General features: G+C 41.1%; 1 protein-coding gene across 7 annotated transcripts in view; it reads left to right on the top strand.

Moving 5' to 3' along the window:
• Positions 1-26800, top strand: part of cadm3 (cell adhesion molecule 3) — a 92515-nt gene that overhangs the window by 58495 nt on the left and 7220 nt on the right. For 5 of the 7 annotated variants that reach the window (XM_042429601.1, XM_042429605.1, XM_042429602.1 and 2 more), the window contains exons 5-10: positions 4867-5004; positions 14758-14928; positions 15560-15650; positions 21564-21736; positions 23092-23112; positions 26246-26371. In XM_042429601.1, coding sequence (XP_042285535.1) covers positions 4867-5004; positions 14758-14928; positions 15560-15650; positions 21564-21736; positions 23092-23112; positions 26246-26371 — 720 coding nt within the window. Of the gene's footprint in view, positions 1-4866; positions 5005-14757; positions 14929-15559; positions 15651-21563; positions 21737-22186; positions 22610-23091; positions 23113-26245; positions 26372-26800 lie in introns of all 7 variants that reach the window. The other 2 variants (XM_042429607.1, XM_042429606.1) reach the window with 2 other exon arrangements.

Genomic DNA, 26800 nt, shown 5'->3' with positions numbered 1-26800 from the left:
TGAGAACAAGAAAACCTTCAAAATATTCCAAAACTTACTGTATCCCTCTCAGAGTGCCGTGAAACAACATGCAATGACTCCTCAGCCTTCCTTGTAGACGCCTTCATCCAGTTTGATCCAGATTGTTGCTTACAGTGTTAACCTTTGTGTAAGGTTATGACCTCATATAACTCTAGCGTAGAGATAAACTGGCTCCTCTCATCTTCTCTGAGATGGATGTTATTACCTATGTGTGATGCTTCCCTGCAGCCAGCAATAAATTGCGGTCACACTGTCAGTGGTGCGTGAGCCTGTTTATTGATTGCATTTGGGCTAATCGTCTTTGGACCCCCACAAACAGTCTTTCAACTATTGATTTTTATTAGTCAAGTTGTTATTGTTTTTCATTGTCAGCTAATTCTGGACATATTTCATGGTTTCACTTGAAGATGAGAACAAAGCGTGCTTGGCAATACAGTTATGCACCAACTAATGGCCATGCAACCACAATGGATGCTTACTGTATACATGGAAGAGACAGCTGGTCTGATATTCCTGGGAGGTTGTGGTGCGCAGATTTACAGCCAACATACCAGGGCATCCAATGCCACTTTTTAATTGTTGTGTAAATCTAAATCATTCTTTGTGCTGATCACATAAAACCTACATTAATTTATTTATTCAACAAATAGGTTTTCACTGCTTGTTTTTGCACACTTTCTGTATGGATAAAGAATCATTTCAGAAAGGTTTTGTCAGATTTTGCCATTTTCACTCACACAGTTTTTCTAATTCAATACATCATAATTTGCCAAGAAATTCTCGGATGGAAACCAAGCTGCAGAGGGTTCAGCCTAATTCTCTTGGAAAATGCACTTAGTGGAAACAAGAGATGCTAAAATTTTGATATTTGGGGTGGGGCAGGGTGGTTTATGTTTATAACGGCTGATCTGTAGCTGACAGGCCACAGGGTTGTTACTCAAATTTGAGCTTTGTCAGTCACAAAGTATGGAAGCATCCTTAAATAAATCATTTTTTTGGCAGTGCTGTAAGTATAGTGAAAATAATTAAATGTAGTTGCTGTGGACAACAGCATGAGCAGAATGCCTGAAATGTTAATGTGATGTTTGTGTGTGTGTGTGTGAGGGGGGAGGGAATGGTGCGTTGAAGTAAGGGTGAAGGCGGGTCCACTTTTGCTTTTTAAATTCAAATTAACATGAGAATCACTCCTCCACATTTCTTCCCAATTTTGCAGTAATTGTGATTCAAGCATTTTTTATTTGCTTTAATTGACGGCTGTGACACTGTATTCTGCCTTTAATAAATATTTCATGACCCCTGAGAGGGAGCCAAACCATCAAAAATGTATGGTAAAATGTCTAAAACGCACAGACCCCTGTGGGAAAATAAGGCAAAGATATTGAGTTTTGGCACAGCAGCGTTCATGTGTGTGTTTTATTCTTGTTTTGACATGTGCGAGGATTTGACAGGCACATACACAAACACAGATGTAAGCACACAACTGCTGAATATGGTCAGTTTTAAATGCATGTGTGTCTTTTAGTGTAAAACGTGTGGCATGTCTCTCTGCTCTCTCCTGAGCTAACCAGCGCATAATTTATAATGGCTTTATTCTCTTTTATTCTCCTTGTTGAGGAAAGGGTCTCGACAGGGCTTCTCCAGCCGATTCTATATGTGCAGTATTATTCCCTCATTAATATTCAATGCTACTTTACTGCCAGAGAGCTTCCGCACACAGTGCACTACATCAAATACTGCTACATTAAAAATTGACCACATTTTTATTTTTTTGATCTATACCTTGGTTAGTTCATAGCACTTTATATTGGTACTTCACTGTCCGTCCGTTTGTCTGTCCATCTTCAGGGGGTGGACAAAATAAAAGGAACACCATGCAATATCATTTAATCCAATACAACTATCTATTTATCTATCCATCTATCTATCTGTCTGTCTGTCTGTCCATCTTTTCCCTCTCCTGTCATTCTCCACTCCCATGATATTTGTAATATTTTGCAAATTTGTACAATTTTCTGGCCTGAAAATTTTCAATAATTGGTACAAAATCTTGTCACTTTTAATTAAAAAATATATCCTACAGTACCAGTCTCCTTCTTGGCTTCTCTTTGTGCCTCCCCTGTCCATCTCTGACTTCCTGTCTAACTCTCTCTGCTTCTACCTTTTCAGCTCGGTGTCTTTCTCTCTCAGTCCATCACTCTCTTTCATTCCCTTAATGCATGAGACTGTGGTATGTGGTAGACAGCAAACTGAATGTTCATTATTTTCAAAAACAGAATGACGGTAAACTCTGCCAACACTGGAGAGAAGTGCCGCCCACAATGGCTGCAGATGGAGCATTGTGAGAAAAGTTTGATTTTCCCAACTCTCAACTTCATCTCTCAAATTCCCAACTTAGACCATGATGGTGATGAAGACAAAGTGGATACTGAAATGGACAGAGATTCCTTCTACTGCTTGTGTTGTTTACGTTTTAGGTTGTACTCCAAGTTAAAGTAGTAATTAAGCAAAAATGTTTCTAATTTTAACTGATTGTGCTGGAATTTGGAAGAGCACCCTGGGAAAGGAAGATGTATCATGATATTTTGGTTTGGCTGGGGGCTGTCTGGTGTTGGTTAGAGCCAGTTTGATTCTGACCTTTGGTTCATTTTATCCTTCTGTCCCTCCCAGTCTTTTCCTGCAAACTATCACACAAGGCATCAGTGTCATTCTGACTTACATCCTGACTTTTAACTAATGAATTCTGGGAATCGGATTTAATAATCTCTGCAAAATATAATTTACTTGACATTATGAACTGACTAGAAGTACTAACAGTCACACAATACTATTTACCAGACTCACTCAAATTGTAGAAATGCCAAGACTGTCAGAGATAATGCAAGCCTCATGCTGCTGATTTTAAAGAGATAACACTTTTTTTTTCACTGAATTAATTGCATTTTCATGTTCATCTCAGTAGGTACCCTGAATCTTTTGAGTCTTCATTGCAAATGTTGGAAAACGTAACATTTATGCCACCAGTACTGTTGTACTGTTCACTCAATGAAGGATTTTATCATTTTCTCTGTTTGTCTCTGTATTCAGCTTTTGTAAGAGTCTGTCATTTGGACTTACTACAAATGTGGTTAGCATTTCATTCAGATTCATCACAAGATTGATAAGTACTTAGTGGCTGACCTTTTTGCAGTGCATTAATAAAGAAAAAATTATATGTTACCATGGAATTTCAATATGAAATATGTATTACTAATGGCATTTTGCAAACAATTGAGACATTTTGCAATGAATTATGACTTCAAAAACCTCTTTATTTGACAGCACTAACAGTGATAAATATATATGACAAAGCCAGACCACTCATTAGCAAAGAAAAGACATTAGTATATTTTTCCATACAACGAGGAAGGCACCAATCTGATCCAATGAGTCCGATACTGACCTTGTTAGAGAACCAAGCCACATTAAATCCAATTTCTCTTTCAATATTCGTATAAAATTCAGCGTTTCTGTTATCATTTACATTCATTAAGTCATGGCATGCCAACGACTGAATTTTTAGTGCCTCAGCAATCCCTGCTGTCATGTTACCTGACATAAAAATCATTCCAATTGCTGGATGAAAATGAGATTTTGTTTGTGTTTACAAGAGGTTATTGGTATTTGGCAATTTGTTGTTCTTTATTGTCTAATTCTCCAAACTAAATTACAAAATCTGTCAGTGTCCTTTAAAACAACCCATATGGGCATTTTTTGATGTGATGCTCCTGTCATCATGATGACATGTTTTTTCTAGTTGCTTCAAAATCTGTTGCGAACTACTTGTTTAAGGTGAAGGAAGATTGTGGTTATGGTTCAAATAAACCAATGTTGACTGTTCATAGGAAACAGGAATGCCAACAGCGATCTGCTACATCAAAGTCCGGCCTGGATGCTGTAACAGTGTTATGCTTTTTCTACCTTTCCCTTTGAGAGTCATTATTTTCACATCCACAAGTGGTCGCATAAAACATAGAAATATTCTTGTGGACTAGCTCTGATGGACAAATGACGAGGCAGCAGGTCTGATGTTTCTGGAAGTTCATAGTGAACAGAAACCTTACAGACATTTACTGTAAAGGACCAGTGTGTAGGATTTAGTGGCATCTAGTGGTGAGGTTGCAGATTGCAACCAACTGATAACCCCTCGCCCTCAACCCTCCTTTTCAAATATGTAGGAGAACCTACAGTGGCATGAAACTTGCAAAAAACGTGCAAGGCCCTCTCTGGAGCCTGTTTGGTTTGTCCATTCTGGGCTATTGTAGAAACATGGTGGCGCAACATGGCGGGCTCCATGGAAGAGGACCTGCTCCCTATTAGATATAAAGGGCTCATTCTAAGCTAAATAAAACACAATGATCCTTATTTCCAGGTGATTTTACACTAATGAAAACATACTTATGAATATTATATTCCATTTCTGCCTACAGAGCTCCCTAAAACTTACACACTGGTCCTAAGATCATGTAGCACATTTGTTTCTGGAAGGTCATGGTGAACAGACACCTTACAGACATTTAAGATAGTGTAACACCTTTGAGCTGCTGTGCTATGACTCTGAACCATTTCTGGGGCAAATAAATGCAGGCCTGAATCCAAATTTTTATCCCACTGGGTTTACATCAGAACTTTCAGAATGTATCAAACTTTGCTGTTGATGTTTCTCCCACCCCCTCAAATTCAATACACTACAACTTTGCAAATATATGCAGTACTTTTTCCTTTTTCTAGTTACAAGGTGAGCCCTGCAGCATAAAAGTTTTCTCTTTCTCTAACTCTCAATGTCTCTCTCTCTCTCTCTCTCTCCAGGTGTGCCCGGTAAACCTCAGATCTCAGGCTTTGAGAATGAAGTGCTGGAGGGGGGCAAAGTCACCCTGACCTGCACCAGTACAGGCAGCAAACCCCCCGCCAGGCTGCGATGGTACAAAGGAGACCAGGAGCTGGAAGGTGAGAAATGCAGGGAGCGTGTGGACACACTGTGAGTGAGTGTGTGTATTGCGGGGTCAGAAGATGTGTGCTGGGCGTGTCTGTTGTTGTACTCTGGCTTGTTGACTCTTGCTGGATCTGTGTGTGTGGTAAGGAAGCGCCGGGGTGTGGTTACGAGTGTGATAGAGTGTGTGGCTGCAAGGATAATCTGTAGGAATGCAAGGATGTGGTTTTTGTTTGTGTACATATGTATGTGTTTGTCTGCGGGCTTAAGTGTGTGATCCTGCAGTGTACAGTGTGTACTGGCATTTGCAAGTGTATATGTTTGTACACATGCGCAAATTCATGTACACCTGCCTTGCATGTGAGCTTTTGTGTGTGTTTATGTGGTGTGCTAGCCTGTGTGTGTTTGTGTGTGTGCTATCAAGCTGTGTGTGTATTGTGTCCTTGCCACGTTGCCTGCTGTCTCTCTGCGTGTCCTAAACCTGTGTGTGCATATGCGTGTGTACAAGTGTGAGAGCATTCTGCTAGTTTGTGTGTAAGTGCAGAAACATGCTGAGCGTGTTTGTGTTTGTGCAATTCATCTCCTTCATTCCTTTACATCCTGATCCTGTGAATTTGTGCCTATGCATGTATCCAAGAACTGTATACTATATGTATACGGGTTTTATTCTATTTCGTGTGCTTCTGTGTGTGTCGACGAAGTGTTTATTCATGCGAGTGTGTGTGTGTGTGTCATCCGTTGAGCTGCAACATATCTGCAACTGGGAGTGACACAACAGAGAGCGAGAGATAGCGTAGGTTGGATCTAACCGGGATAAGGACAGAATCCAACAATAAAAGGCAGGGCGGAGGAGAGGATGAAGGGATGAGGTCGAACACAGAAACAGAGAGAGAGCTTTGCAAGAGGTCAGACTGACTGGTCTTTTCTTCCAGATAAATGAGAGAAATAAGCAGGGAAGAGAAAGAGGGAGGCAGAGAGAGGATGTCATGAGAGGAAAAATTAACCGTCTTTTTTTCTTCCAGATGAAGTGAAAATCAAGGAGAGGATTGGCAGCCTCTGACTCACACCATTGGTATTGGCAGTGGTAGCATTCCTCCAAATTACAACTATGTTTCCCATAACCACCCCCCCTCTGCTTCCCGTTGCTTCATCAGTCAGAGGTTTTCTGTTTGGCTTTACCGAGCAGAAAAAACATGTTGGAAGTGTTGTTTCGGTCACCCTTTTTGCTCCTTCCACCATCTGCCATCACCAGAAACTCTAGAAGCTTTAAGCTCTGTTTGGCCTGGAAGAACAGCGCCTTCTGTCTAAATGCAAATACCTTCAGCAGATGTCCCACCAAATCCTGCTCTGTGTAAACTGCAGTGTTCAGGCTGGTAGATCTTTTTTTAACAGTAATTATACTAATATAATATGATGATATAATATGATAATGATTTATTGATGTGAAAATGCCAGACTCAGGCTTTGTAATGCAAAAATGGCTGTCTTGTGTACTGATGCCTTGGCATTGTTGCTATAGTTATGGATTGAAATGAATCAAAAGAATGGACTGAAGATACAAAGAGAAGGAGGAATGGGAGAGCTGCCCGCCTGAGGACAGATTATCTGGTCTTTTTGTTACAGCTGAACTAAAAACAGTACACAGAGGGAAAGAGGGTATAGAGAGCTTTTTAGGAAGATTGAATTTCTGTTTAAAGGTTCAACTCACCCAAATTAGTAGACGACATCGTTTTCCTCTTACCTCTAGAGGTATCTTGCAAGGCAGATAGTTTTGCTTTTATTTGCCAAGCCTTTGAGACACCCATCTCTTGAGATTTCTGCTGATGCTCCGATGAATTGGTGAACAATGAAATGGTGCTCACTGCAAGGAGAAATTTTATATAAAGGATGTTTTGAGTACTCTGGATAATCTTCAGACCCTTCTGAGTACACTTTTCATAGGAATTTCTAAGGATGCCTTCTGCTGAAGAAATAATCCTAAAGAAAACTGTTATGGTCTGTAAACTAGCCAGCGTCCCAATTGCATTCATTTTAGGCGATTGCACACATTTTGATTTACATCCACTGCCAATATCCAGTGCCAATGAAGCAATTTAGTTTAATTTAATTAATTAATATAGTTGCCTAAGCATAACAATACCTTAAAGTGGGATTCCAGTGATTTAGTGTTGCACTTCCATAAAGTTAGGCCACTCACAAAAGACAGCTTTAAAAAAGAACTGTAAAAACTGAAGCACAAAAGGACAAGGACTTTTAGTCTCTGGTGTGGGCTGAGCTCTATAAACACTGGCTCCTACACCTCCCATAATGCAACTTGACAACTTCTTTAATTAGACTCTCCCTGTCTAGTAAATGTCCATGTCTCTCAAACTCCACGCCTCAGTTTGTCATGCAGGATTTCTGTTAAAAACTGCCATCTCTAAGCCTACACCAAGGTAACTCTGATGACATTAATGTGCAAATTCTGTGGTATCCCTTTAGCCATAGTTTATATGCCATGACCATGATGTTTACTTAACCTTAACCATACTGTAGTTGCCACATGCAGATATTGTAGAAAAAATATTAATCATTGAATGTAATCTGTGTTTTTGTAGCATCAACTTTCTTGTTCGGTAACAGGATTGCATCCAATCTAACAGGGACATTCATACTTTCTAATAAAGACTAAACAGACAGAGAGAGATTTGAGGGAGATCAACTCGATGTGAAAGACGGTGTGTTCGAGGCCTTGCCCACCTGTCCTGACACTGCACCACACTAATCAGTCATTGTTGGAACCAAACACACACACACACACACACATACACACTCCTCCACTTTAACACACAAATACTGGTAATGGACAGATGATAATCACAAATACACAGTGCTCATCTCCGGCTAGATAGCGGAAGAGCACCACGGGTCAGTGTGCTATTATTACAGTTTCTCATTGTGTGTGGGTGTGTGTGTGTGTGTGTGTGTGTGTGTGTGTGTTGGAAAGATGAGTCTATAGACTGCTGCTCACCAGCGCTTCCTTGACAGCTTCACTGACAGTAAGTGACAGTGAGGGGCTGCTGAGAAAAACAGGGAACAGAGAGGGGAGTGAGTGAATGAGCAGGAGTGTGTGTTTGTGTGTGTTTGTGTGTGTGTGCGCATGCATAAAAATAGACGGAGCGACTGCAAGGATGCCGAGAGAGTGATGGAGGCTGCAAAGAACCGACGGAAGAGAGAGAGACTGAAGGAGAAAGAGAGCGCAGAAGGGGAATTAAGAAAACCACAGACGAAGACGCGAGGCAGCTTTGTGGCTGAGTGGGAGTGTAGACTAGGGAGAGAGGATGAAGCGAAGGGGGACCAGTTTTTAAAGAAGAGAGGACTGGAGAGCGCAACAGGAGAGAGGGTAGAAACGGAGGGAAGGCTGACGAAATGGAGAGAGAAATCCGGAAAGCGGATTTAGATAGAGAGGGGGGGAGGATGGGAGACGGAGAGCAAGAGAGAGTGCGGGAAAGGGAGTGGTAATTGAGAAGAATGAAAGGCTAAGAGCTTTGAAGACTGTATTAGTTGTACTGTGAGAAAGGGCTATGGATCATTTAGTGACATCGATGTATTGGATTGAGGATAATGGGGATTTATGGTGGCACTTAAGGCCATACCGGCTGAATACCAGCCCAAATTGTCATAATGCAGGACGTCGGGCGGATTGTGAAGGGTACATGGGCGTGTGTCCGTATGGAGCGATGTAATGTAAGAGACGAGACAGAAGGAGACGGTGATCAAAGAAATACTCACTTCCTTAAAAGTAGCATGAACACACTGTAAAAATTTCCCTTTAAAAGGAAAACTCCCGCATTCAAGTTTTTATAACTCAGAAGTAAGAGTTATTATGCCCAATGGCTCCTTTCATATTGCTTTATTATGATAATATATATATAATATAATCTCCGCCTTTTGCTGCTTTAAGGATGCCATGAAGTAGCTTTGAGATGTAAAGGATGTTGAGGCAGGATGTAACACTGAGAGGATTTCAAAATTAATGTGAGCAGAAGGAAAGGTTATATAGTCTGAAGTTAATAGATTCAAAGCCAGTTCAATCACAATCACAGCACTTTGGGAAATGGAACAAATGTAGGGCTGTAAGTAATGAACACATTCATTATTAACAGTTTTTTTTATTAATCGGTTTATCGTTTAGTCTATAAAATATTTTTAAATTGGTTGTTTTGTCTGACCAACAGACCAGAACCCAAACATATTAAATTTTTCAGTGATGTAATGATTCAACGCTACTTATTATTGCTGATTCATTAATGTGTAAGCAGAATTTCATATTGTCTGTGGTCAAACTGAAGCTAATTTTCACTATTTTATACAATACCAGGTAGTTTACTTTGTAACAATGCATGATATGTTATAAGCATTTCACTTTGTATGTAGACTCTTTATTTACTAAGTAGTCAAATTAATGTAATTAATAAATAAGTACAGTATTAACATTGGAATTGTAGTGAAACAAAACTTTACTCAAGTAAAGTACAAGAACTTCACAATTGTACTTATGTGCAGTATTTGAGTAAAGGTAAAGTTACTTTCCATCACTGGAAACAGATACAGTAGAGACACAACCAAAATATGTCCCAACAACTATGTCCACCTGGTAATCTAGTAACAGGACTAATTAATTCTCCTTTCAAATAAGATGACCTCATATGAACGCACAAATCAGACTTGAGTGCTTTCACCATCCGTAATCCGATTTAAGCTTAAAAGTGATGACTGTTTTGATTATTTTAAAACCTTCCTTTATCCCTGGAAGGGCTTTTGCTGAGCGTGCACGGTGGTGTTAAGCCACGCGTTGCTTCCTATTCACAGTTTCGTTTTTCACACTTCTGACACGCCAAGTGGAACCTTCCAGAGTCTTCTGCTCGCGGCGACTGAGCAGCTCCACTGGAGTAGCTGGGGGTTAAGCGCCTTGTTCAGTTGGCAAAGTTGTTGAATAACGATGAGTTTTACTCACTCATTCATTTTACATTCCTACAATGGTCCAGCTCATGTTTTTATATCATCTTTTAATCCAGAGTAGCGCAACACTAACAGTTGATAAACTGATAAACAGTTTAGTCCATAAAATGTCAGAAAATAGACACAAATACAAATCAAAATGTACCAGAGTCTAAAGTGACAACTTTGAAAGTGACAGCTTGTTTTGTCCGACCAACAATTCAAAACCCAAGACATTCAAGAAGAGAAGTAAAATGTCACATCTGAGAAGGTCTTCAGTTTGATTTTTATCTGAATAACAGTACAGTGATATGAAACAGATAAGAGCTGCAAATCCTCACATTTAACCAGAACTCAGCTAACAATTGCCATTTTTACTTGGTAAATATCTCAAAATTATACACTGACTAAGTTTGTTGATACACTTTGTTGAGGACAAAGTATAGACTGCAAAACATTATGAATATTTTATTAGTATTTACTGCATCAGGTGATTTTCCACATTAAAAAAATGACAATTTAGACTTTCTTTGGCTCCGGCGACTATTATGATTCAAGTAGTCTGATCTATTGTATTTCAAAACTTTGTCATGTCTCTAAAGATGTCACAGCTGATTCTGCATTAAAAAACACTGGCTGAAAAAGTGTTTTTCGTTCCATCCAGTAATCGATTCAATGAGTAATTGTTTCAGCTTTAATCCAGAACTATGGCCACAAGCATTCTTCCACAGCCTTAAAGGCCCAAACACGCTGGACGCAGTAATTGCTGCATCCAGTTGTTTGATTCTCCTAATATGATTATTTTATGGTGGATTGTACGCTCGAGGGTTTAAACATCAGTAACACCAGCGCTTCATCTGCATCGCATCACCACCTTGGGGAAAGTTAGTCTTAAGGATGTGCCGATTGCCCACCTTTTTATTCGAGGAATAGGAGTTTCATAGAAAAGTACGGGCATCCCATGAAATTTTAAGCAGGTGCTGCATAGTCGAGTTTAAATATTAAAGAACGGCGCGCACACTTCCACCAATGTAGAAAAAAATATAATTGAATATTCATATTTATTTTTAATGATTCATCAGTCATTAAAAACATAACTTTGACGATATGGTATGTTTTTGTAATGATTTGGTATTTTAGTGAACTGATGTGAACTTTTTAACGAATACTAGTGAATGTGATAAGGCAATAACATCATAAACTGATGGTACAAATTAACTGAAGGTGATGATATGAAAACCTAAACTCCAGGTACTGTGTTTAGATAAAGATTGTGTTTAGATGTGGTAGCACTTTTAGCAATGCATATATATCAATTCACCCAAATTACAAGTAAATTATGCAAATGACTGAAGATTTGTCTATGGTTTAACATATCTGTTTGTAGTGCTCACAGCATTGAAAAATTACATTCAACAGCAATATCTGTTTCCAGAAATAGTGTTCCTGTTACTCAGGATAATCCACAGACCTCTTAACAGTTTTCTTTGGAACAACTCTCTGCCAAATAAATAGTTTCTTGTCCACGACTGTGTGTTGTGGATTATACAGGCAGAGGTGCTATTTCTGGAAAAAGATGTTATTGCTGGGAAGGGACAGACACAGATTGACACATCGACCATCACTATTGCATCAGTCAGTTTTAGTTAGCATGGATAGCGACAACTCTCAGGGCACTTTTGCCACATAATGATAATAATAATAATCGCCACCAGGTCCTGAGGCTGCGGCTGGCCTTGTGCTGAAGGTGCGTGGAGTCCATGGAGGTAGGAGGGAGGATAGGCGATGTCAGAGAATAGTACAAAGCTAGTCCTTAGCTTAGGTGATGATACAGTAATTAGTCACTTATGGCCATTTATAATTAATCTCACTCTGAAAAATATTTTGATATCAGCTGCCTTGACTTCTGACCACTGTCATTATTCTCAGTGGGAAAAAAAGCAGGTCAGCTATTGTTCTGTTTTTTTCTGCTTGGCGCAGCAACTTCCAACAGAGTTGCGCGGGTTAGCAAATGATATATATCTCAAAGTCTTGGCTGTTTCGTCAGGCTTGATGAGGGGCCACAGAATTTGGCTTAACTGACCTTACAAGGAAATGCATACAAGATAGTTTTGAGCAGCAAAAGCGTTTCTTCCACACAGTATGTGTACTGTTGGAAAATCACCTGTATTAAAACAATACGGCATAAAGAATGTGATTTTGTATATAGCACAAAAAATATAATGTGAAATATCCTCTTTAAGAGGTAGAATCTGTTAGTTTGTAGGTAACCCAGTGCAACATAACCTGTTATTGCTGTTTCCAGTCCAATTTCCTTATTGCTCCGCTTGCAGCAGCTGACATGCAAATCTACCCTGATTATCTAATAATGAACTGTGGAAATGTGAATTATGAGTAAATGTGCATCACTGCTGTCTTGGGAGAGACACTTAAACTGACTGCGTATGATTTTTTTTCCGTAATGAATGTGTTGAGTCAGTTCCGTGACCCCTTGGGCCTGAAAAACGTGTTAAAACTCAATTGTACGATTGTGAAAATACTGCACCCAAGAGTCAGTGAGTAAACAAACGGGATATCTTCGTTCCCAAGTCTGGTATTAGAGATCCATGGTCTTTAATAAAGGCTATATTCTGTCCGTATTTGTGTGTGTATAGAGTAAGAGAGACGGTAGTGAAAGAGACAGACAGTGACGAAAAGACTCCTCTGAGTGGCGTAGGATTATTGAAATGCACCTAGAAAGTAAACTAATTTTCTCCGTGGGTCAGAGGAATGGTTATGGTAATAAAAAGAGAGATGGCATTAGATTCAGTGGTATTTGAAGAGTTCTCTGGAGGGGGTGGAAGGAGGAGGAGGAGGAGGAAGAGGAGGAGGGATCTGTAATATTTGTGTGTTAGAGAAAGAGGAAGAGTGAGATAGAGCGAAACGTCTGTGTGTGTGTGTGTGTGTGTGTGTGTGTGCAAGTGTGTGTTTTCCAATCTGCTTTCCTGTCACTATCTCTGTCTCCTCTGTGTACAGTATATGTTATTCATGAGCTTGACCTACATGCGCCCATGCTTATGTGTGTATGTATTTATGTGTGTTTGTGTGTGTGTGTGTGTGTGTGTGTGTGTGTCTGTCACTCCATGCAGGGGAAAGTGATAAGGTTCTGGTCCACTTTCCAACATTCACCAACCACTTTCACGGTCTGACCACCCAGTTTGATATTTTTTCTCTCAATGGAGCACGATCTCCGGATGACAGTCTCCACTGTGTTTATGCTTTCATACTTTGTCTAACTGTTCTGCGCTCACACCTCACACCCAGTTCTTCTTCTTCTAAAGGAAAGAAAGGGAAAGAACAGGAAATGGAAAAAGGGTCTATACTGTTTGAAAAGATGCTCATATTGTTACTTTAAACTTACACAAAGCGGGGTTTTAAAAAAATCAAATCAAAACAGGCCTGTTTTTATCAGTCTAATTTAACAAAATATGGTCGCAACAGATGTTCACTCTGTTCCTGGGTACAGTTGCCTCTTTGTCCACAGAGTCGGATCACATCATGTGAAATGCAAGCTGTCTCCTAAGCAACAGTGAGCAAAGAAGTCCAAAGAAAGCTGGACGTAGCAACATTAGATCTTTAGCCTCTCTAGTCCCTTTGGTGTCCTTCGGCGTGAAACATCACAGACTGGCCTGGTTAGTAAACATGAGCGTGCTGTGTGCAGTTTACTGATGTTCCATTACAGGGGTTCTGGTACTGAGGAGTGAACATTTCAGTTAACTCTCACTACCATTTCCAGCTGCCAACATGCTGCGTTGACTTTTGCAGCTCTGAGGATCACATGAAGTAGCTTTGAGACTGTTTTTTTTTTTTTTTGTTTTGTTTTGTTTCCTTATGAATGAGGATGTTTGGGCAGGATGTGCGATTGAGAGGATTTCATAGAAAAAAAACTGGAGTCTGGAGTTTGTCATTTATAGCCTCTTAGGAAGTAAATTCAACCACAATCACAGCACTTTGCAAAATGGAACAAGTGTAGGGCTGCAACTAATAGTTATTTCCTGTTTTTTTCTGACCAGCAATCTAAAAAGCCAAAGATAATTCAATGTACGATATAAAACAGAGAAATGCAACAAATACTCACATTTGAGAAGCTGTAATGAACTAATGTTTGTCGGTTTAGCTTGATTACTGACTTTAAACAATCATCAATTATAAAAAATAGTTTTTGATTAATTTTCTGTTGATTCATCAATTGACTAATCATTTCAGCACATACAGATTTTTGGCAGAAATACACGCCTCAGACCTCAGGTTACTGCTGCTATCTTTAAGATGAACACAGGCCTCCGGATTTTATATGAATGGACAAGGTGGCTGGGTCGCCCTAAAATCTGTGATGACATTTTATAGGGTATAGGATTTGTATACATCACTGAATGAGTCAGCAGAAAAATCCTTTTTGGGAGAGAAAAAGTATGATATTGCTATAAAAATAGGTGGAAATGCAACGTTAGACGTACAATATATGTGGCATATAATGATAGATTGCAGAACAAAACACCCAGGGGCACAAGTTAACTGGCCAGGTACACAGTCACAGGTAACTGCATTTTTCATTTAATGGGACAAATGGGGGTCATTGCTGTTCTGTACAGTTCTACAACATAAAACCAACACACCCTAATTATAGCCAAGAGTCTTTTATCGTGCCGTAGTTTGTGTGTATTTTTCATGTGTTGGGCTAGTCTCCGGTTAAGATACAGAAGCCTTCCTCTTGACTTCCCCCTCCTTTTTCTTGTCCCTCTTCACCTCAGGGCGTCCAGACGTGGTGGAGTCCGTTCCAGACGAACCCACATACAACGTGAGCAGCGAGCTCACCCTTGAGGTGAGCCGCAGCGACGACAACACCGTCATCACCTGCGCTGTCGACCATCCCTCACTCGCCCCGGGGGACAAGAGGAGCGATCAGACTCTGCGGGTGTCGTGTGAGTCAACTGGGAAATGGGGGGGGGGGGGGGGGAGGAGGAGAGGAGAGGGGAGGGGGGGAGGAGAGGGGATATAGAGGATACTGGGGAAAGAGAGTGAGGGAGAAAGAAACTGCAGAAATTAAAACCGCCAACTGTTTTTGTTATAAATTTATGCTTTGCTCTCTTGTGTTTGGCAGTAAAGACACATACCCCCCCCCCCCCCCTTTCCCTGCAATTCGATCTCTGCACCAGTCATTTCAGATTAGCTACATGTAATAATGACCGTACAGGAATTTAACCTTCCTCTGCTGGTGCACTCGCCCAGAGTTGAGTCACTGTGGATAAGAATTGCAGGTAATCATCTAAAATGAAACTGTAAATGGATCCATGTCAGAGCCTGTGTCGGTGCTGCCACCCTGTGGGCGTGACCGCGGTACTGCATTACCCAGGGAAAGTCATGTCGTTGTGTAAGGGGGTTATGTCATTGTGGGAGGCAGTGAGATGGTGACGCCTACAGGATGCAGATGGGAGTAGACGGAGACGGGGATGAATGAGACAGTCAGTGCTTTGTGCATGTCTGAACGGTTATGAGTCCTGTGTTATGTAACTATGCTCTGTGTGCATGTGTGTGTTTGTCTTCCACTTACAGATTCCCCTAACGTGCAGATCCAGCCTGAGAGTGATCTGCCCAGAGAGGGGGAGAAGTTTTATCTTGAGTGTGTGGGCAATAGCAACCCTGAGTAAGATACATGCACACACACACACACCTCATGCAAACCACGTATGCTTGTATGCTTGTATACATACACACTGTCAATTATTTAAACGCAGTCTAGACACCGCTTGCACACCGACGCCAATTTCAAATCCCAGATTTAAGTTACATCATATTAACAAGGATGCTGTTAGTTAAGCCATCAATTAAAATGTTAAGGTGCAAACAATGTTTTATACTATACAATTCTGTCAACACAAATGAAATAGTGTTCATGGTCATGTTTCAACAATTATGTAACATTACTAAGGCTTTCTTCTCTGTGGGAGTTAATTAACATAATTCAAGAGATAGGTGGAACCTTTAAACATAATTCTTAACTGAGCTTCATTAAAGACTCTGTTGTATATATGTACAATAGATGAGAAGAAGCCCCCATACCTAATTTTGATACCTGAATGATTGTTTGTAATTGTCTTCAAAAACCACCTATAAGAACATTTTCTGATCTGGCATCAGGACGACATTGTTTGTCAGTGCCTTCCAACACACATATGCCTATCACAAAAACATATTTCATTTAATTTGAGCGTTTCCTGATGCCACTTCTAAAGTTGAGGCTTAGTTAGATTTGCAGCAGTCTCCATAAAGTACACGGGAAAGGTTGAGGAAAGATTGTGGTTATGGTTGAGAGAAAGCTTTGTTGACTGTAGGTGAGGGGATGCAGCCACTATCTGACACTTTGTATGTCCAGCCATCCAACCGAACCTTGCTCCTAAAAGGTTTTAGGCTTTTGCTCCTGAGAGAGGACAGTCATTACTGTCTCTGCAGGACCAAAGAGACAGCTTGTCAGGAATCGTAAACATTGGCTGTTTTAAGCATTTGAACAAACAACTGATGCTGATGTTTTTCTAGTGAACTGAGTCTCGGCTGGACAGTTAATTCAGGGTTTAGTTCACAATAGACTATGTCTTGTGTTTGCTTCCTTTCTTTGTTTGTAGCCTTTTTATCATATCCTTTCAGCCAGTACTTATGCAATCTGTCGCCTCCATCACTTGAACCAGATGTGAGTTCCTGACATGATTCTGATGTTCAGTAAATCTTAAAATATAACCCAACAGATTATCATTCATATCCTCTTACTTAGTAACTCCGCCTGAACAAGTCAGGTTGGGCGCTGCGGTCCTCACTCCAATCAAAGCTTTCACCTCGGCCATGTGGAGAGGCTCAGTGGATTTTAAGAGGCTCTTTATACAGGCGTACAAAGAAGAAGACACACATGTAAACACACCCACACAGTTACCGAAAAGGTGTCAAATTGCACGGCAGGTACACAATTACAAAACACAAAAAAACATCCAAAAACACCTTTCATGCTTCATGTGCAGGTAACAGCACTGACAGCCTGCTCATTTACACACACACACACACTTGTATACAATCACAACATGTTACAATTTCTGACACCTTCTCATGCAAGTACTCGCTTGTTCAAACATGACCTGTATATATACGCACACATGGGCACATTTAGTGAAAGCACCTGCTTGTACAAGCTCTCTTGTGTTGACTGATACAGTGTGTACACAGTTTTCCTGATACCCACAGACACACACACACACAGAAACAAACTGCAACCCCCGTCTTAAATCATGCCCACACAAATACACTCTTTCCTCTAGCCTTTTTGCATTATAGATGAACCTCCAGCCAACCAGCCCTATCGATCCGTTCTCCTCCCCTCTTCTTCGCCCTCTGCCTCCATCCATCCCTCCATCATCGTGTATCTCTGCGCCGCTGTGTCACTCACGTCTCGTTCATTCCTTTCCATCTTGTCACGACAACTCCCTGCCCTCTTCCTCCCTGTCCTTTCCTATAACTCTCCTCTATCTCTTCTCACACCTTTTCCGTCTAAACTCTCCATCCCTCCTCCTCCTCCTCCTCCTTCTTCCCCCTCTTCCTCCCCTTCATCTCACTCTGCTTTCCTGTCACTCCCTCCCTTCTTTCTCCCCCCTTGTCAGCTCATCACAGGAGTGGCTAGTAATAAGACTAGCCGGTTAGTGTGATTGACAGGTAGAACAGATAGGGGGCGGGGGAGGAGGAGACTGTCATTGCATGTACGTGCTTTAAAAGGCAGCAAAGGAGTTGATGAATTATAGAAAAGCAAGGCATGAGCAGTGTGTCACAGCTGGGGGGGTTCAATTCCCACGGGGACCACATATGCTAGAGATATATATATTTGTGATACAATTAGACACTGTGGATGAAAGCACCCCTTTAATGATGTATGTTCTATAGAAGGAATAGTCTTGTTCTATGGTAATAAATGGGTCCATTTAGTTCAAAATGGCCCTGACAGTGCAAGGGTTCAGGGTTTAGCTCCCACTGAGATCACTGATTCTAAAAATGTACTTAAAGGTGCAGTGTGTAAGATTTAGCGCGAAAGGTCCTCTCTAGAGCCGGTGTTTGGTTTGTCCATTCTGGGCTACTGTAGAAACATGGCGGTGCAACATAGCGGGCTCCATGGAAGAGGACCCACTCCCTATGATATAAAGATATAAAGGTCTCATTCTAAGGTAACGAAAACACACTGCTTCTTATTTTTAGGTGGTTATACACTAATTAAAACATACTTGAATATAATGAATACTATATTCAATTTCTACCAAGTCTGTTAAGCTGGATGCCACTAAATTCTATACACTGCATCTTTAACTCATAATACACAGAGAGGCTTTAGATAAAAGCGTTTGACGAGTGGCAGAGGCTGTATGTAAAAAAAACAAAAAAAACGAGGCTATAGAAGAAGAGAGGAGAGAAGCTGTGAGGCCGATGCAAAAATGACAAGGGAAGGAGAAGCAGAGAGCTAAGGAAAACAAACCGACAGGAGAGCGAGAGGTAGAGAGACAGGAGAAAAGCGTGGGCGGAGGGGAGACGGAAAGATTTGGTGACAAGCAGCGAATGACTAAGACAGAGAGAGAGAGAGAGGGAGAGAGCAAACAAGAGGAAGCCGGTGTGTATGTGTGAGACAGGGCGAGAGAGGAGGGAGCAGTTATGTGCACCGCCGCTCGTGGATGAGCTAGTGTCCAATCAAATCAGATACAAGTTGCCCCCGCCGCTGTCAGTCAAAACCCAATCACTGCGATGACACCTTTCCTCCGACACACCCAACCACTCGGCTCCCTCTCCTCCTCTCGGGCTGCCCTCCCCAATCAAACTCAATGAACGTCACACTCCATTCCATAATACACAAGACTTCTCCGTCTGTGGTCACATCCTGTCAGGTTCAAAAGAATAATTCACCGTATCAAATTCTATACCGTGTTTCCTTGACGCCTGGCAGCTAGAGGTCTCTAATAGAAGAGAAAGGAATTTGTGCTCTACATTCTGTTATATTCTTCATCTATTTGATCAGCACGGCCCAGGAGTGCTCACAGTCGCATCGCATTTCTGCTCTAGAAGTAATTTAACCAGGTTAAACACTCCAAGACTGTTCGCTTAACACATTTACAGCTAAAAAGCCTTGCATAACTTTGACCTATCGCGTGCAAGCTGCCTTATGTGTACAAGGTCATGGCCACGGTTAGAAAACAGCAGGTGACATGTAACAGGATTACAGTAATCTGTAACCTGTAACTCCTTAAAGGATAAAGCTTTTGTTGTGGTGTTCTACATTTTTATCAGCAAATCCCATGAAAAGACTAAAACTACAGTTAATTGATCCTACGGCTTTTGCAAAGCCTGACGTAGCATATTTCTCTGTGCCAAAAGAGCTTCCGTTGTTGTACAAAAAGACATCAATAAGCCATACTGTTGCATTTAGTGACATGTTGCATTACAGTGGACGTGAGCACTTAAGTTTATTTTGAGTCAATCCCACATACAGCATCCTGGTGCTGTAAATACTCACTAGAAAGCCAAATGAGTATTCATCCGCAGCTCAAAATAGTCCCCAGAAAAGCACTATTTACTCCTGTTTGTAAGACATTTGCTAAATTCTGTGTAGCCCAGCTGATTTTGGGAAGTTGCTAGGCTTATAAAAAAAAATGTAAAACTTTCTAAAGATTTTCATCTTCAGGAGAAACAATAAGGCATGGGGGTAGTGCCACAGACAGGGTAGTGAAGTCTTAAAGTAAGAGCTGAACTGACGCATTGATGATTTAGTTTTTTGAAAATGAGTAAAACATAGAATAACACCGGCCTTATCCTTTGATAATCTCTTACTGTAGAAAAACACTGATGAGATGACAGATACTTTTGGTAGAAATAAAAAGTTGGATCACTGAGATTTTAGACATTAGCATAATTCAGCTAATCTTATATGAATAATTTAGCAAAAAACACCCAAAAGCTCTTTCTTTACCATGATAATGATTACAGCTGTAGGAGAGAGGAATAAGTTCCACCAAAGTATCCATAATTGCAGTACAGAATGTCTTCAAGCACATCATGACTTTTGTGTAGTGTTTACTAATGCATGCATACTAATTGAAAAGTTTCCACCTCAGCAGAGCTCATAGCCAAGTATAAAAGACAAGGATTTAGACATGCATGACGGGAATTATCAGCATGGTCTGAAAAAAAGGAACATCTGACCAATCCAGCTTTGTGCTCTTAAACTACCTGCTGTAAAATAGAGATTGCCTTTTGAGCATTATGTTTAATAACACTACACCAGTTACAGCCTTCTAAATGTGAAGTTAATTGTTCAGTTAATTGCATATTATCTATCATTTGGAGGCGGTGTAATACAACAGCTGATTACATTTTATAGCAGGTAACCAGACGATGTAGCCAAACACAGTGAGGACACGTTTGTTTTAAATACTTTATGGTTGAATTTTTATTTGCCTCGAGACTGGACACATGAGGTTTTTTTTCAATGTTGTTAGGATTTATACTCTTAAAATGACACGTATTCCCAACTTTAAGCTTTTCAGTAAGTCCACAGTCTCCCATGTGTTAGCTCAGCCGCAGGTGTCAAGGAAGCAGACAATGTTTTGCCCGGCAGCAACAACAGAACTTGTTGTAGGTTTTTGCCTCTCAGAAACATAAAACTAAATTTAAATAATTCTAAAATATTAGTGAAAATCTAATGGAGCTTGGTGTAAGAGCTGGGCTCCTCCTGCATTTAACAGTCACTGTAAAGCCACTTGACCACCACAGTGAATTTACAGATTGCACCTTTAGGTTTTGTTGAGGGTTTGTTCCCATTTGGAGGAGTGATTAATCAGTCCAACACATTCAGGTCTGTCCCCGACTCAGACTCCCCGTCATTGTAATTACTGTACAGCGCTTAAGGACTCACACATTTACATAATTGATTCTTTTATCAAGGCACGTCTCGCTATCTCTCTCATACACAATCTGTTATGCAGAATGGATTTTTTAACGCTGGCTGATTTGAAATGCTGATCTTCGTTCTGTTGTCTTCTTCTTCTCCCTCCATCTCTTTTAATCCCTTCTCTTCTTCAAACTGTGGCAGTCCTCCCAATCCCATCCTTCTTTCCACCGTTCTCTTCATCTCTCCCTTTCCCACTCTCAACTCTTTTACAGTCTGCCGCAACAACTCCCTCTTTCCATCTTTCATCTTCTCCTTTAGTCCCTCCTGTATTTTTTTTTTGACTAACATCCATCTCTTTCTGTAATTTGTTTGCTCTTGCTCTAGCTCTTTGTTTTCCGTCTTCGTTCCTCCCAGCCTCCGCTCTCCTCTAACCTTTTTCTTCTTTTCTTTCCCTCCCTACTTCACCCTTTTATCGTTGCATCTTTTCTCTTTCTTCTACAGCACTTGTCACAACTCCCTTCTCTTGTCATCACTCCGTCTTTCTTTTGATTTTTACTTTTAGTTTGCTTTTTTAGAACATGTGCAGAGTGTTTACAGTTCAACTCAGGACTCTCATTCTTTCTGTATCTCTTTTTCCTCCCCTCTCCTTCTCAGGCCCATCTCCTTCACGTGGGAGAAGAAGGATGGAGAGCTCCCCCAACTGGCCAAAGTCGACGGTGCTTTATTGCGCTTTGAGATGCTCAACAAATCAGATAATGGCGTCTACCTCTGCCGCGCCGACAACGGCATCGGACAGAGCCAGGGGGAGTACACACTCCTGGTGCAAGGTAACGAGGAAAAGCAAAAAGAGGGATGGAAAAACAAAAAGAGAGATGTGTGGTGGAGAAGACAAGGAGAGAAGAGGGTCTGATGTAGAGAAAGAGGATGTCTTCTTCTTTTACGTTTCTTCATCACGTTTTTTTTTTTTCTTTTGTCGTTTGTTGTGGCTTTGCTTGTATTTCTTCCATCTTTTTTCTCTTCTGATTTTCTTTCATTTTTTTTTCCTCCTATTTTTGTTTGTTTTGTTTTGTTTTTTCTCATCCAAACCGCGCTACCATTACCACCGCCACCGCTTACCATCCAACCGCTTCGCTCGTTCTTGCGCTTCTCTCCCTTCGCTTTCATGTGTCCCGTTGGTTCGATCCATGGCCATTTTTGCGCTTTGCTTGCTCCTCACCACTCCTCCTATGCCTCATCTTCCTCATCCACCTCCTCATCCAAAGGTCTCATGGACCCAGATTCCCCGGACTCCACCTTCCCCTCCCTCGACTCTCCAACCTCTCCTTCTATCCCTCCATCCTCCTCCCTCCCAGACACTTCTTCTGACATTTTCTCCGGCTCCGGCTCCGATCCCAATTACTCCCCCTCCCCTCCTGACCTCGACTCCGCCTCCACCTCCTCTCCTTCCACCCCTTCCACCCCTTCCGCGGCTGATGTGTTGACCGCCAGCGCCCAACCCTCCTCCTCCACCACCACCCTCTCCAACGCCCTCTTCCCCGACCTGCCATCCGCTCCAGACTCCTCTCCCTCCTCCTTCACAACTCCCGCCTCCTCCTCCGCAAACAGCGCACCCTTCACTGCCACTCCCTCCTACTCCTCCCCCGCCTCCTCCCTTACTCCCTCAGTTTCCGTCCGGCTGAATGGAGTTTACACTTTCACAGGTAAAACCATCTGAGTTACACACTTGTACACACACACTTGGGAACAGAAAGAGATGTAAGAGGCTTAGTAACGGAGTGGAAAGACAAACACCATTCAAGTTACTACTTGGCTATTTTTTTTTTCTCAATACACAAACTGTGCTTGCATTGTGGAGCAGTCAAACATACTGGGGAGTCTGTTTTACACGCACGCACACACATGCAAACACAAGCACACACACACCGATTTGCAGCAAGACCAGTAAATGAAGAGACACAAAATGAAGGAAAAATGGCATTCATTTGGCCGTTTCACAACTGTTTCATGTCTTTTTTTTTTCTTGTTTCCCTCTTTCCTCCTGTTGATAATCCCTAACCCCTACACCCCCGAACCCCCACCTCCCTAAAAACACACTGCTCCACTCATCTAACCAACCATCCATCCATCCATCCATCCATCAATCTAAACATCCAACAATCCATCTACTCATCCACTTGAGAAGATGCTGCAGAGAACATTGCAGGTATAACTTCCACCAGTCACCTGTTTTTTCTGACTTTGTCGTCTCTAACTCTTTGTCTGTCCGTCTGTCCGACTGTCTGTAGTTCTGTCTGTTTCTGTCTGCCTGTCACAAGAATTGTCTGGGGACACTTTAAACTTCAGATCGGAGGGATGAATATTTCATAATCCTGCCCACGCACATGCTTTGTTGTTTCTCATACATACACAGACAGGCTGAAACCACGAACTCACTCACACGCGCACGAAAACTTCTTTCACGCAGACAACACACGCATTCTCACATGCACGCTCACATCTATCTCACACAGACACACACACACAAGCATGACCCCTTAAATGGTACAAGTCATTTACACAGTGTTCCACTTCCTCTGTGTGCGTTTCTCTACGTGTTTGTGTGTTTGTGTTTCTGCGTGTGTGTGTGTGTGTGTGTGTGTTGGGGGATGGATCAGGCTTCGAGGTGTTCTTGGGTCTTGTCTGCTTTTCTTTGATGCTGACAGCAGGATTTATGGGCTCATTCTCAGTCTCGCCTCGTCAGCATGCCCCTCTCACCTCCACGTCGGCCAGGAGTGTGTGTTCGACTTTCAGTGTGTGTGTGTGTGTGTCCTGCCCCCCCACCCCCCTCGCCTTCTCTCTGTTCTCTGTCTGCGGCTGGCCTCTGGTCGGCTGTTGTCATGCCCTTTCACTTCTCTAACGGCCTCAAATGTGACTTTTTCCTCCAAAAATTGGCCGTTCATCACATCATTTGGTGTCGCAGCCGGTTGTAATGTGTTCCTTCCCTCCCCTCCTCAGTTTCAGTTTTGTCTACATCTCTAGTTGTCAGTGGCTGTTGCTGTGCCTTTATCTCTCTTTCCTGTCCTCTGATTGGGTGTGTAAGGTAGCTGTTTCTTCTTATGACCGGTTGAATCGTTGCCCTCTACATTGGTTTGACCCCAAAAACTGTGAGAGCCAGTCTCTCTTTCCTACCCCCCCTTTTCCTATTTTATTCCTCCATCTGTTTTATTAAAATCTTTGTATGCTTTTCTGTGTGAGAACTGCTGCTTTTGAGTTGTACCTATCTGAGTGACTTCCCAGTTGACACCCAGCACTTGATCCAGTCTGAAAAGTCAGGCGAAATAAATGATGTATCAAATTATTTCCGCGTAGATTGCCGTCTTCTCTGAGGTTCATGCAGCTAATGTGGCTGAAGAGAGGCAAACTGAGAGGGGGGAAATATCAAATCTCTGCTGTTGGGTGAAAAACTTGCATCTCCAAAAAAATTCCAGTTTATCAGAGATTAGAAAAACAAGTCTTTTTTTTTTCAGCTTGACCACAATAAATTGAAAACTTTCCCACATGAAAAATTTGTATGTTTTCCATAATGAAAGTATAAAATAATTTAACTTAAGCATAACTTAAATTGTATTTTATTATACTTATTTAAAGTGTACTATCAACTAATTAAAGTTACTACAAGTTACAAAATTACTATTTTCAAACACACAATTTTATTTAGTGTATTTAATGTGCTTTTACAATATATTTATAGAAAGTTGCTCTTAATTTAAAAAACACTTATTAAAGTATACGTATATAAGTACACTTAAAAGTACAATAAAAAATAAATGATAAAATACTGTACCTTTAATATGTATAGTTATTAATGTATAGTACAGTCAGTATTTAATTTAAAAAAAAAATATTACTATAAAATGAATTAAGAACATTTTCAAAAAGACTTTTAAAACCAGTATTGCGTTAAAATCTTGCTTAGGTAATACTTTAAATAAGTAATCCATTATATGTCAACATCAATCTAACAAGCTAAACTTGTGTTTGTTCGCATGCACTGCTTCAACTTGAAATATTTGATTTTATGTCTTTTTCTATGTATATTTAGATTAGCGACCCTCATCACGCAGGAGCCTTCACTCCCTCATCATAACTCTTTCTAACCCTTTTATTATGGGTGGCATAAGAAAATCCATCTGGACAAACATGTTCAAAAATTCATATTTACCATCGAATTGCACTCCAGACAGCGTTATCGACAGCTGCGTCGCATCATAAACCGACAGTGAAAGAACCACAAAATCTCGCTCACTGTCTGTCACTTGTGCTCATGTTGATTGATTGACCATGTGTGTGTTGTGGTTTTTTTTGCATACACTAAAAGTAAATTATCATTGTACTTTTGGTGGAAGTCCAAAAAGTTACTTCTAGTATATTTAAACATATCATGAGTGCAGCCTTTAATATAATAGTAGTAGAACTTGAGCAGTTTCAGTTAAACACAGCTTTTAAAGTAATTTTAAATACATGAATAGTATATAAAATATACTTTCAGAAAATATACTTGAATATACTTTCTTTATGCCTGGAGATTCTACCGGCTGGGTGAATAATTATCTCAAAAACTGAATCAGGGGCTTTAGGTGCCCCTGGAGGTCCAGTTGGAAATCCGGCCTTAAATTCCTCAAGATCAAGCGTTCTCAAAGTTTCTTAATCTATAGAGGAGCATAAAAACCCTTCAGTTAAAGTGAAAAGATTGAAATCACCACTGCTCATGGGAAAAGGTTTTCACCCGACATCAACCGCGTATATTCCAACAAGGATTTTACAAGTGATTGACACTTGGTCGGTAAACTGCACGATCCTGTTGAATGTTAGTCACGAACAGTTTTTAATGGAGAGCGACGCGGTGGCCTCTTTTATTTCGCCTGGCTTTTTTTCATACCCTTGTCTTTGTCTTCTGAAGGTTTGCTGCTGTGCCTGGGTATTATATATTGACAAGTCTTCTCTGCTCCCCTATTCTTTTCTTTTCTTTCCGTCTTTCTCTCTGTCACTCTCCTCATTATTTTCTCTCTCTTTCTCTGTTTCTGCTTCCTTTCATCATTTGTCTCCCGCTTCCACCAATATTCCTCCGCCACCCCCCCTCCTGTCTCTCCGCTCTCAATCTCCGTCTCTCTTTCCCTCTCTCCCCTGATTTCTCACTGTCTCCCCCTCGTTTTCTGTCGCTTGTCTCTTTCTTTCTCGTTCTTTCTCTTCTTCCCCCCTCTCTCTCTCTCTCATTATGACTCCCATTTCCTTATCTTTACTACATGACCTCCTTTTCTCCTCTCCTCTCCTCTCCATACCACTATTCTCCACTTAAGACCCCACAGCCATGTCGACCTCTTCAGGGGTGGACCACGCTGTGATCGGAGGGGTGGTGGCTGTTATCGTCTTCATCCTGCTCTGCCTCCTCATCGTCCTCGGCAGATACCTCATCAGACACAAAGGTTACCTGCTCACACTCACAGACACATGAGCTCACATGCACAGAAACTCACTTATGCATGCATGCATGAGTGTACGTGGAGATAACACTTGCATAAATATGGATACATGCGTACCTAGACGGGATCGCACACGCACAAACATGCATATGCATACCAATGTAGGGACACGGAGAAATGCAAATTCACTCATACCTACAGTAATATGAATTCTTACCATAAACCTCACTTATTTTACCCTCCAAGCAGAATAAGAAATTGAATGAATGACAAAAAGTGAATGTTTATTCATTGCCATTTAATACATTTTGGTTCACACATCACCTGTGAGATTAGATTTCCTGACATCAGTGATGTCTATGCAGCATATTTCCGTTTATGCAGTCAAATATGGGATTTAAAAGCCTGGGTAGGCAGTTTTCTGGAAAAGAC

This window comes from Thunnus maccoyii, chromosome 12 (assembly GCF_910596095.1).
Source record: "Thunnus maccoyii chromosome 12, fThuMac1.1, whole genome shotgun sequence".
Lineage (NCBI taxonomy): Eukaryota > Metazoa > Chordata > Actinopteri > Scombriformes > Scombridae > Thunnus > Thunnus maccoyii.
This window is presented reverse-complemented; position numbering and strand designations above follow the sequence as displayed.